At 50.8% G+C, this 9,390-nt stretch overlaps 1 protein-coding gene across 1 annotated transcript; it reads right to left on the minus strand.

Moving 5' to 3' along the window:
- Positions 1–752: 752 nt before the first annotated feature.
- On the minus strand, positions 753–8,296 carry RAD51 (RAD51 recombinase). The gene is made up of 10 exons (XM_083862673.1): positions 8,267–8,296; positions 7,284–7,393; positions 6,744–6,881; positions 6,226–6,343; positions 5,571–5,662; positions 4,780–4,874; positions 3,793–3,906; positions 3,339–3,468; positions 1,962–2,083; positions 753–1,694 (listed from the first exon to the last, which is right to left on the minus strand). The coding sequence occupies exons 2-10, from the start codon at positions 7,368–7,370 to the stop codon at positions 1,571–1,573; spliced, it is 1,020 nt and encodes a 339-aa protein (XP_083718799.1). The 5' UTR covers positions 7,371–7,393; positions 8,267–8,296; the 3' UTR covers positions 753–1,570.
- Positions 8,297–9,390: the final 1,094 nt, after the last annotated feature.

Below are 9,390 nucleotides of genomic sequence, written 5' to 3' on the forward strand. Positions count from 1 at the left end.
AAATCGTTCCTGGTCAGCCAGTGCCCCCAAGGGTCTGGCGGTGCCCAGCGTTCCTGGCTGGAATTTGGGATCCCAGCACAGCCCCTCCACAGTGTCCCAAAGGTCTGGCGGTGCCCAGCGTTCCTGGCTGGAATTTGGGATCCCAGCACAGCCCCTCCACAGTGTCCCAAAGGTCTGGCGGTGCTCAGCGTTCCTGGCTGGAATTTGGGATCCCAGCACAGCCCCTCCACAGTGTCCCAAAGGTCTGGCGGTGCCCAGTGTTCCTGGCTGGAATTTGGGATCCCAGCACAGCCCCTCCACAGTGTCCCTGGCACTGCCCACCATCCCTGCCCAGGGGTTGGGGGTTCCAGCACAGCCCCCCCAGCACATCCCGCTGCTTCCCCGAGTCCCCTTTAACCAGGATCCTTTTTTGGGGTGGGGGCACCCAGACCCAGCAGAAACTGCCTTTAACCAGTTTTGGGGGATCTCCCCTCTCCCCTCCTCACCCAATTCCTGCTGCCAAAACCCAGCCTGAGGCTCAGCTCCCCATCCCCTCAATCTCTCCCAGGAACTGCACTTGGATTTCCTAATCCAGCAGGGCAGCAATGCTCTTCTCCTCACTGTGTATCTTAATTACAGTAATTGCTTAACAAATAATTAAAAGAAATTCAAAGAATGAAGAGACAATAAAGAAGAGCTGCCAGCTCCAACCAAGGGCTGCTCAAGCCCCTTCTCAATGATTTGCTTTAATTAACCAATGCAAATGAACCAATTAAAACCACATTGATAGAGTTTTATTCTTTCTAATCAAGTTCTAGAGAAATATTGCAGAGTAGAAAATAAATCTTTTTAACCCCAAAACTCTTCTAGGAGGTCCAAGGGGCAGGGCTGCACTGCACCCCCAAACTGAGAATTGGGAGACAAGACAAACCCAGACTGAGATTCTCAGGAGATTGGTGCAGGTCCTGCCAGCCAGAACAATCCTTGGTCTGGACACACACCTGTGAATCCCAGGAACCTGGGACCTCATCAGTATCCTCAGAAGCCTTTTTATTAAAAGCAGTTTTCCACACAGAATTAACAAAATACAGAAAATTAAATGGAAATGTGAAGGAACAGCTCCCCCAGCACAGCAGGTTGCAGCATCCAAAAGAAAATGAACAGAAAGATTATGGATTGGGACAATCACCAATCCCAAATCCCCCGTGTGGAACCACTCTGTTCTGGTTTATAAATCACCACTTCTCTTAGTGGACAAACCCTTCAGCTTTGCTCCCAATCCACCAAGTTCCCAACTGTGACCACCAAGATTCTGCTGCACCATGTCCACAGTGGGATCCCAGGAAACATGCAGGATATGGTCCTGTGGGAACACTGCCAAGGAAGCAGAGGGACCTCATCTGTGCCTGCAGCCCAGAGAGAGTTCTCTTCCCAACAGCTCCGACTGTGCTCAGTGTGTCCTGACAGTTCCTGCGCTGACACACCACAGCTTCCTGCACCCGCTGCCTTCGGAAGGATCCCTAAGGTGCCACCAAGAAAGGAGCTTCTTACAGACACAGAGTCTTGGGATTCAGGGGAAGAAAGGGAGTTTTCAGTCTTTAGCATCTCCCACTCCATCAGCATTGATAGCAAACATGGCCTCAGCCTCAGGAAGACACGGAGAGTCATAGATTTTACAGATCCTGGTCTCACCTCGGCCTTTCCTTAGGTACAGCCTGACAGGGAGAGGGAAGGAAACAGGTCAGCATGGACAGCCTACTCCTGGAAAATCATAAAAATCCAAAAGCATTAAACAGAGCTGTATGAACTGCCCAAGACATTCATTTCCCTGTGGACTGAGGGCCCAGAGCAGCACTGAGCTGAAGCACAGGCTGGGCTTGCCATGGACAGACCATGGAAACCCCAGAAGTAAAAGCTACTCAGTCAATTCCATAAAACACTCCCAACCCAGGCTCCTGGGATATGACCATCTCTTGTCTCACCTGGTGGTGGAAGCATGAGCAATGATATTGCCTCCAATGGGCTTTTTGGGATCCGCAGCAAACATGGCAGCTCCGTCCACCTGTGCCACCACCTGGTTTGTGATGACGACGGCCACGCCGAACTGCAGGAGAAACAACCCAAACCCAATTATTTCCCACAATCAGAACAGAAAATCAGGGGAAAGGGCACAGGAGCACTCCAAGTGTCCATAACTGTGGGATCCGGCCTCTCCAAAACAATGGGAGCAGAGGTGGAGACAAAGCCCTTGGGGTTTGTAAGAAAACCAGTGACTTTTGGCAATTGTATTGGGTTTGTATGGCCAGGATTGGTGAGGGGAGGGTGCACAGAGGTGGCTTCTGTGAGAAGCTGCTGGAAGCATCCACCATGTCTGGCAGAGCCAATCCCAGGATGGCTCCAAGAGGGACATGCTGCTGGCCAAGGCTGGGCCCATTAGGAATGGTGGTAATGCCTCTGTGATAACAGAGTTAAGAAGAAATCAAAACAAAACTTGTAGTGCAGCTTTAATTCTAGCTAGAGAAGAGCAGGAGTGAGAACATGAGGAGAACAAGATGCAGATACCAAGGGCAGTAAAGAAGGAGAGAGAGGAGGCACTTCAGACTCCAGAGTTGAGATTTTTCTGCAGGGGATGGAGAGATCTGCCCTCAGCCTGTGGAGGAGCCCCACACTGGAGCAGGTGGATGCCTGGAGGATCAATGGGATCTAGTGATGTGATCTAGTGGGAGATCCAGTGGAGAGGGGCCCTGCTGCCAGGCTGGAGCAGCTGTCCTTGAAGGACTGACCCTCTGGAAAAGTGACCCACACTGCAGCAGTTTGAGGGGCACTCTTGCCTGTGGGATGGACTCACATTGCAGCAGTTCACAGGGTGCTGCTGCTGCTTGTGAGATGGAGCCACATCAGAGAAGTTTGTGGAGAAGTTTGTGGAGAACTGTCTCCTATGGGAGGAACCCCACGGTGCAGCAGGGGAAGGACTCTTCTCCCTCAGCAGTGGGAGCCTTGGGTGGATAAACTGACTAAATCCCCCATTCCCATCTCACTACACCACTCGCATAGGAGGTAGAGCTGGGAAGGAGGGAGAAGTGGGGGTAAGGTGTTCTTAAGAGCTTATTTTACTTCTCATTATCGTGCTCTGATTTTGTTAGTAAAGAAATCATTTCAAATCTGTAAGGTGAGCCTGTTTTTTCCTTGATGGTAATTGATGAGTATTTTCTCCCAGTCCTTACCTCAACTCACAAACCCTTTATTCCATTTTCTCTCCTATGTCCAGTTGCAGAGGAGGGTGAGTGAGGAGAGGCTTTCATGGGTGCCTGGCATTTGGACAGAATCAATCCATGACATAAAGCCCAGTCACTGCTCACCTCGTCCGCCAGGCGCAGCAGCATCCGCAGGAACCTGGCCAGGTGCATCTGCCTGGCGGAGAGCTCCCCCCTTCCCGAGTAATCCGTGCGGTACAGGGCCGTGGCGCTGTCCACGATCAGCAGCGCGTACCTGGGAAAGGGCAGGCACAGCTCTAAGTCTCAGTTCCAATCCCAAGCTGCCTGACCAGCTCTCCTGGGAGCTTGGAAATCATCAGCACTGTTTCTAACCACAGTTGTAAACTGAGCTTCCAAGCTGCTCCTCAGGCTGACACTGAGGGACCAGGAATTCCCTGTGTTTGTACAGCCATGTCAGCTGAAGCCAGTTGCTGGCACCCAGAATTCCAGCAGCAATATGTGCTGCAGACACCTGACTGCCCATGGAGCAAGCTGGCCCCCTAGAGAAGCCAAAGGCCAATGCCATGTGGGAACAAACCCATCAAATCAGTGTAATTACCGTGACTCAGCCATCATGGCCGAGGCCTGGTACAGCAGCTGGGTCTGGTGGTCGGTGTTAAAACCCCGAGCATAGGCCACGTTGTCCAGGACATCGCTGCCAGACAGGCCATACCTGCAAAATCAGGGAAAATAAAGGGATGAACCTTGAGTGACAGCTTCATCCGTAGCAGTTAGCCAGGAGCTTTCTCAAAAGACAGGAAGAAAAACTCACATCCCTGGCAGAGATAAAAACAGATGGAAAAAATGCAACTGGTGGTGATGAAAAGAGAACGGAACCATTTGAAATGGATAAGATTGGAACCATTTGAAATGGGTAAGAGAAAACAGCCTCATGCGATTACCAGGGGAGGGTTAGGCTGGATATTGGGAAGTCTCTTAGAGGAAAGGCCATCCAGCCCTGGCACAGCTGCCCAGCGCAGTGGTGGAGGGTGATCCCTCCCTGGAGGGATTTAAAGCTGTGGGGATGTGGCATTTGGGGACATGGGACAGTGATGGGCCTGGAAGCACCAGGAAATGCTTGGGCACAGGGATCTCCCAGGGGTCCTCCAGCCTGAGGGATTCCAAGGACACTCTGTACACAGCCAGCACAGACACACCTGTGCTTGCTGCAAACATAATTTCACTTCCTCTCCTTTGCTTGGCTGCCAAATATTCCCTAGTGACAGGCAACATGGAGCAGTCCTTGCTGCAGGAGAAGCCAGCAGGATTAGATCAAATGCCCTTCAGAAAGAGCTAATAGGATCCAGCCAGTCCTGTCCCCAGCTGCTTGGGAAACTCCCAATCCCTTCCAGTAGCAAAAGGGAAATCATCTCATGCCAAAGGACAATGACACAAGAGCTGTGGGGACAGAGTGGAGGGACAGAAGAGGAACAGCAACACCAGAGCTTTCCAAAGGGAACACCTGCAAAATCAACCTCCAGGATCTGTGGAAAACGTTTTCCAACTGAGTTATGAGTCCATCTATTCCCATCTTGCACTCACAGACCTTTCAGCCACGGCCAGGAGCCGCTCTGGGCGGAAGGTCCCCTCAGTGTCGATGTACATGGCTTTTCCCTCGCCGCCCCCACGGTCTATAGGGAGCTAAAGGAGAAGGAAAGGAATAACAGGGAATAAAGCATCCATAAATACAGCAGATATTGCCACACGCCCTCACTGAGCTCATACAATAAATAACATCCCAGGTTATTGTGATTTAAGTCCCATTTAGCTGGGAAAACTGAGAGGAAAGATCTGTGGTCCCTGTCACTGACACCTAACTTTTGGAGTACCTGTCACCCTGGAGTGCCAGGACAAGGGGGAATGGCTTCCCACTAACACAGGGCAGGGACAAATGGGATATTGGGAAGAAATTCTTCCCTGAGAGGATGCTGAGGCCCTGGCACAGGTTGCCCAGAGAAGCTGTGGCTGCCCCTGGATCTCTGTAAGTGTCCAAGGCTAAGCTGGACAGGGCTTGGAGCAAGCTGGGATAGTGGAAGGTGCCTCTGCCCATGGAACTGGATGGGTTTTAAGGTCCCTTCCCACCCAAAACATTCCAGCATTTCATAACTCTACGCAAGGCCACAGGTGCTCAGCTTTGAGCTGGGAAGTTTAGGGAGTCAAGTGAACAATCAAATTAAGTCCAAGCCTCTAGCAGTTTATGGAACAGCAATCTCTAGACAGTAATGAACACTTCCAAGTGTTTATTACAATAAACAAGTCAAAGAAAGTGCCCAAATCAGCAAATATCCCAAGGCTGTGGGCTCTGACTATTGGATTGTAATGAGGTGAACCCCCCACCTGACAGGTGACGGCCAAGGTGTGACACAGCTGCGTCTTCCCCGTACGGAACTCCCCGAATAGTTCTGTTATGGACCCTGTTTCTATTCCTCCTGAAGGGAAAAATAACAATAATGATTATTAATAAAACTTAAAAGTTTAAGGTACATGTATGATCTATGGATCTATCTCACATACAAAACATTACATTTACAGAGAGAGATACAGTGTTTAATTCAGTTAAACACTGAATTTGGCTGAAAGTTTCAAAGGTAAGAGGAAAAACTGCTTGTCATCACAAGGTTTATTCATGCTGTAGTTAGGGAGTTCATGGGTGTTTTTCAAGATGCTGAAGAGCTGAAATTACCTGTTTTCATTTTTGGGTTACCAGAGGAATGGGGAGATGGTGATGCCTGGTTTTGTTTTCCCTAAATGCATCATGGACTTATAGAAATCAGGAATATTCAAAAATGGACTGCTCTGGGTCTTGCATCATGACTAAAAGGCCTAAAAGCTATTTCTGTAGCTTCTAAAATATAAGCAATTATTCAAGAGCAGAGCTTTTTCATCCAAGCAGGACTTGCCTTACGTGGTTCTGTGCAAGGATCCCACTCATGGGAAAACCCCACCCCAATAACTGAGGTTGAGCAGGAAAGAGAAATAATAAAATGCTGACCTTGAAGCAGCTTATCCAGCTCTTTGGAGCCAGTGGTGATCTGGATGATCTCTGACCGCCGCTGGTGGAATTCTGTGGCCGTGGTGAAGCCCATGGGAACCAGTTTGGCTGCCTCAGCCTGAGGGAAAACCCAAGAGAGCAGTGCCAGGGGAGTTCACACCAATCATTAATCCCCCAGTAATTAATATTTCCTGCCTTGTGGAGAGGTGCCTGCATCATTCCATGCACATTTTGTAGACATTGCATTAGTTGGTACCTCTGAACAGAACTGAAATTCTGCTCCAAGAAAAAGTTCCAACATCCCTTTTTTGTGTTTTATGTAAATATCCTCCCCTTGTCCCCCATCTGTTCAGTTCAGTCCTCTCCTGGTGTGTTTTGCCTTTTCCCATCACAAGTCATGTCACATCTGTAATCATCCTTACTGCCCTTTGGAGACTTTCCAAATTCACCACAACGCTTTCAGCCAGCAGAAGCAAACCTGTGGAATGTCTTGGGTTAAAGTTCCAGAACATCCTTACCAAGATTTTGTCGGCTTTGGCTTCGCTGATGCCTTTAATGTTCAGCAGCTCCTTCTTTGGAGCATAAGCCACAGCCTCCACTGTGTGAAATCCAGCTTCTTCCAGCTTCTTCACATCATTGGCATTTATGCCACATTGCTGGGAGGGAGGAAAAATGACATGTGTTGGTATTTTTGGGTATTTCTGGGGTTTTGTTTTGTTTTGTTTTGTTTTAACAGAACACAAGTAAGAATTTAGCAACAGAGATTTCAGTTTCACCTTGCTTTAAAAGAAAAAGGCTTAGGTTGGATATCAGTAAGGAATTCTTCCCCGTGGAGGTGGTGAGGCCCTGGTGGAGAGCTTGGAAATGCTCAAGTCCAGAATGGACAAGGCTTGGAGCAACCTGGGATAGTGAAAGGTGTCCCTGCCCACGGCAGGGGATGGAACAGGATGAGCTTTTAAGGTCCCTTCCAACCCAAACCAACACAGGATTCCATTCTAGGAAAAAGAGCAGGGAGTGCATCTATGGGAAACTGCCTCCAGAGGTAACTCCTCACCTACCTCCAGCCTGGATATGAGCTGTGGCCCAAAGCTCTCCTCCTCTGCTGACGTGTCCGCGCTGGTCTCCAGCTGCATCTGCATGGCCATGGCAGCGAGGCCCAGGACACCTCCTGGAAAGAGCCAAACATTTCAGTGTTCCCTTCCAGGAATAAGTTATGTGGTCACATGAATCAGAATCAGGGAGTTATTAAAGCTGGAAAAGGCATCTGAACTGGCCCCTGATGTTTGGGCTGGGCTGTGCTCCAGATATTGCCCTTGGGATTGCCACAGACACCTTGGAAAGGGCTGGACGACCCTGCAAAGGATTTGTAACACCCCTGGGATTGCTGAGCAGGATGGCAGGCAGGAGCTGTCACGGGAAACTGAAGGATACAAGGGAATTCACACACTTGGAATATAAGACACAATTAGAATATTATAACGACAGGACAAGGGGGAACGAATTCAAACTGACAGCAGGGAAATTTACATTGAACACTAGGAAGAAGTTCTTCCCTGTGAGGGTGCTGAGGCTTTGGCACAGAGAAGCTGTGGCTGTCCCATCTCTGGAAGTGACCAAGGGCAGGTCGGACGGTGTTTGGAGCTGCCTGGGATAGCGGAAGGTGTCCCTGTCCAAGGCAGGGGGTGGAGCTTCATGCCCATTATGGCATTCCACGATCCCAACTTTACCGGGGGCCCGGCCCGCAGCACCTCCCAGGTACTGCCCGCCGGCCATCTGGAACTCCTTGTATTCCCCACGCCGTGCCGCCTCATTTTGCCCAAATGAACAAAGGTTTAACGGCCCTCACGCCTCCCCACAGGTGACGGCCTTCCCATCCCAACGCCCCTCAGCCTCTCGCGGCCGCTCCCCGCACCGGGGAGGCGTCGGGAGGGAGGGCCCGAGAGGCGTCGGGGGGTCCGCGGCCCTGTGCCCGTCCCGCCCGGCTCAGCCCATCCCTGTGCCCGTGCCCGTCCCTGCCCCTGTCCCCGTGCCCGTCCCTCACCGCGGTCCCGCTCCGGCCGTTCGGGCGCTCCCGCCGCCGCCTCACGTGACCCGCCCGCCCGCGCCTGCGCAGGCGCCGTCCCGCCCCCGGCACCGCCTTAAAGAGCGGAGCGCGGGAAGGGCCCCGGGCACGGGATGGGAACGGGATCGGGGTCATGGACATGGACAGCGGCCCCGGGCACGGGATGGGAACGGGAACGGGATCGGGGTCATGGACAGCGGCCCCAGGGCACGGGATGGGAACGGGATCGGGGTCATGGACAGCGGCCCCAGGGCACGGGATGGGAACGGGATCGGGATCGGGGTCATGGACAGCGGCCCCGGGGCACTGCGGCCTTCCTTTCTAATTGCCTTTCCTTCCTCTCTCTTTCTTGTCTCCTTTTTTGTTTTCTTTTCTCATTTTTCTCCCCCCCCCCCTTTTTTTTTCTCTTTTCCCCCTTTCCTTTTCTCTTCCCCCTGCCCCGCTTTTCCTTTTGCTTCTCTCTCCTTTCCCTTATTCCTTCTCTTATTTTCTCTTTTCTTTTTTTCCTTTTCCCTCTTGAAGCACAACCCTTGTGCCCCCCCCCCCCCCCGTAAATCCATCAGCCCACGGAACTCCTGAGCAGTAACAATTCCTGAGCCAGAACCCAAGGACAGGCAGTGGAGATCTTGACACATCTGGAGCAGAGGTTGTGATTCCGCACTGGCTGCCCCATCCCCTGACTTTGACAAAATCCCTTTGCCTTGAGGCCTTGCTGGGCACAGATTGGAGCTGCTGATTCTTGGCACGTGGAAGTGAAGTTTTCCATGGCTTTTAAAAGCTGGATCACGGAATAATTTCTGCCCAAGCTCCTTTTCCTACTACAAACCTGTGGCTTCACCTGCTACTTTATTGATTCAATATTCGGAGCAATATAATAAACTCCACCAAAAACTCACTTGAGTCTTTATAGTTATTGATGATTTAGTCTGTAAATCTACTGAAAGAAAAGAAAACCAGCCAAAAAAGGAGGTGGATAGTGCTCCTAGAGAATTCTCTCTGCTAGTTAGTGAAGCACAGGAGAATGGCCTGGGGATTCAAAATTCAAAATTCCAGGTATAATACCTAAGTTGAGAATGATATAGCTGCTATCATCCTAATTAAAA

The sequence above is a fragment of the Zosterops lateralis genome (genome assembly GCF_965231275.1).
Source record: "Zosterops lateralis genome assembly, chromosome: 6".
NCBI lineage: Eukaryota > Metazoa > Chordata > Aves > Passeriformes > Zosteropidae > Zosterops > Zosterops lateralis.

What these genes read in the sequence shown, in the direction of transcription:
- RAD51 (XM_083862673.1), bottom strand. Translation starts at nt 7,370, where the DNA reads ATGGCCATGCAGATGCAGCTGGAGACCAGCGCGGACACGTCAGCAGAG. An exon ending in GCTGGATAAGCTGCTTCAAG is followed by an intron (nt 5,663 to 6,225) that starts GTCAGCATTTTA and finishes TTTTCCCTTCAG; the next exon opens with GAGGAATAGAAACAGGGTCC. An exon ending in GCCATGATGGCTGAGTCACG is followed by an intron (nt 3,469 to 3,792) that starts GTAATTACACTG and finishes GCCCTTTCCCAG; the next exon opens with GTACGCGCTGCTGATCGTGG.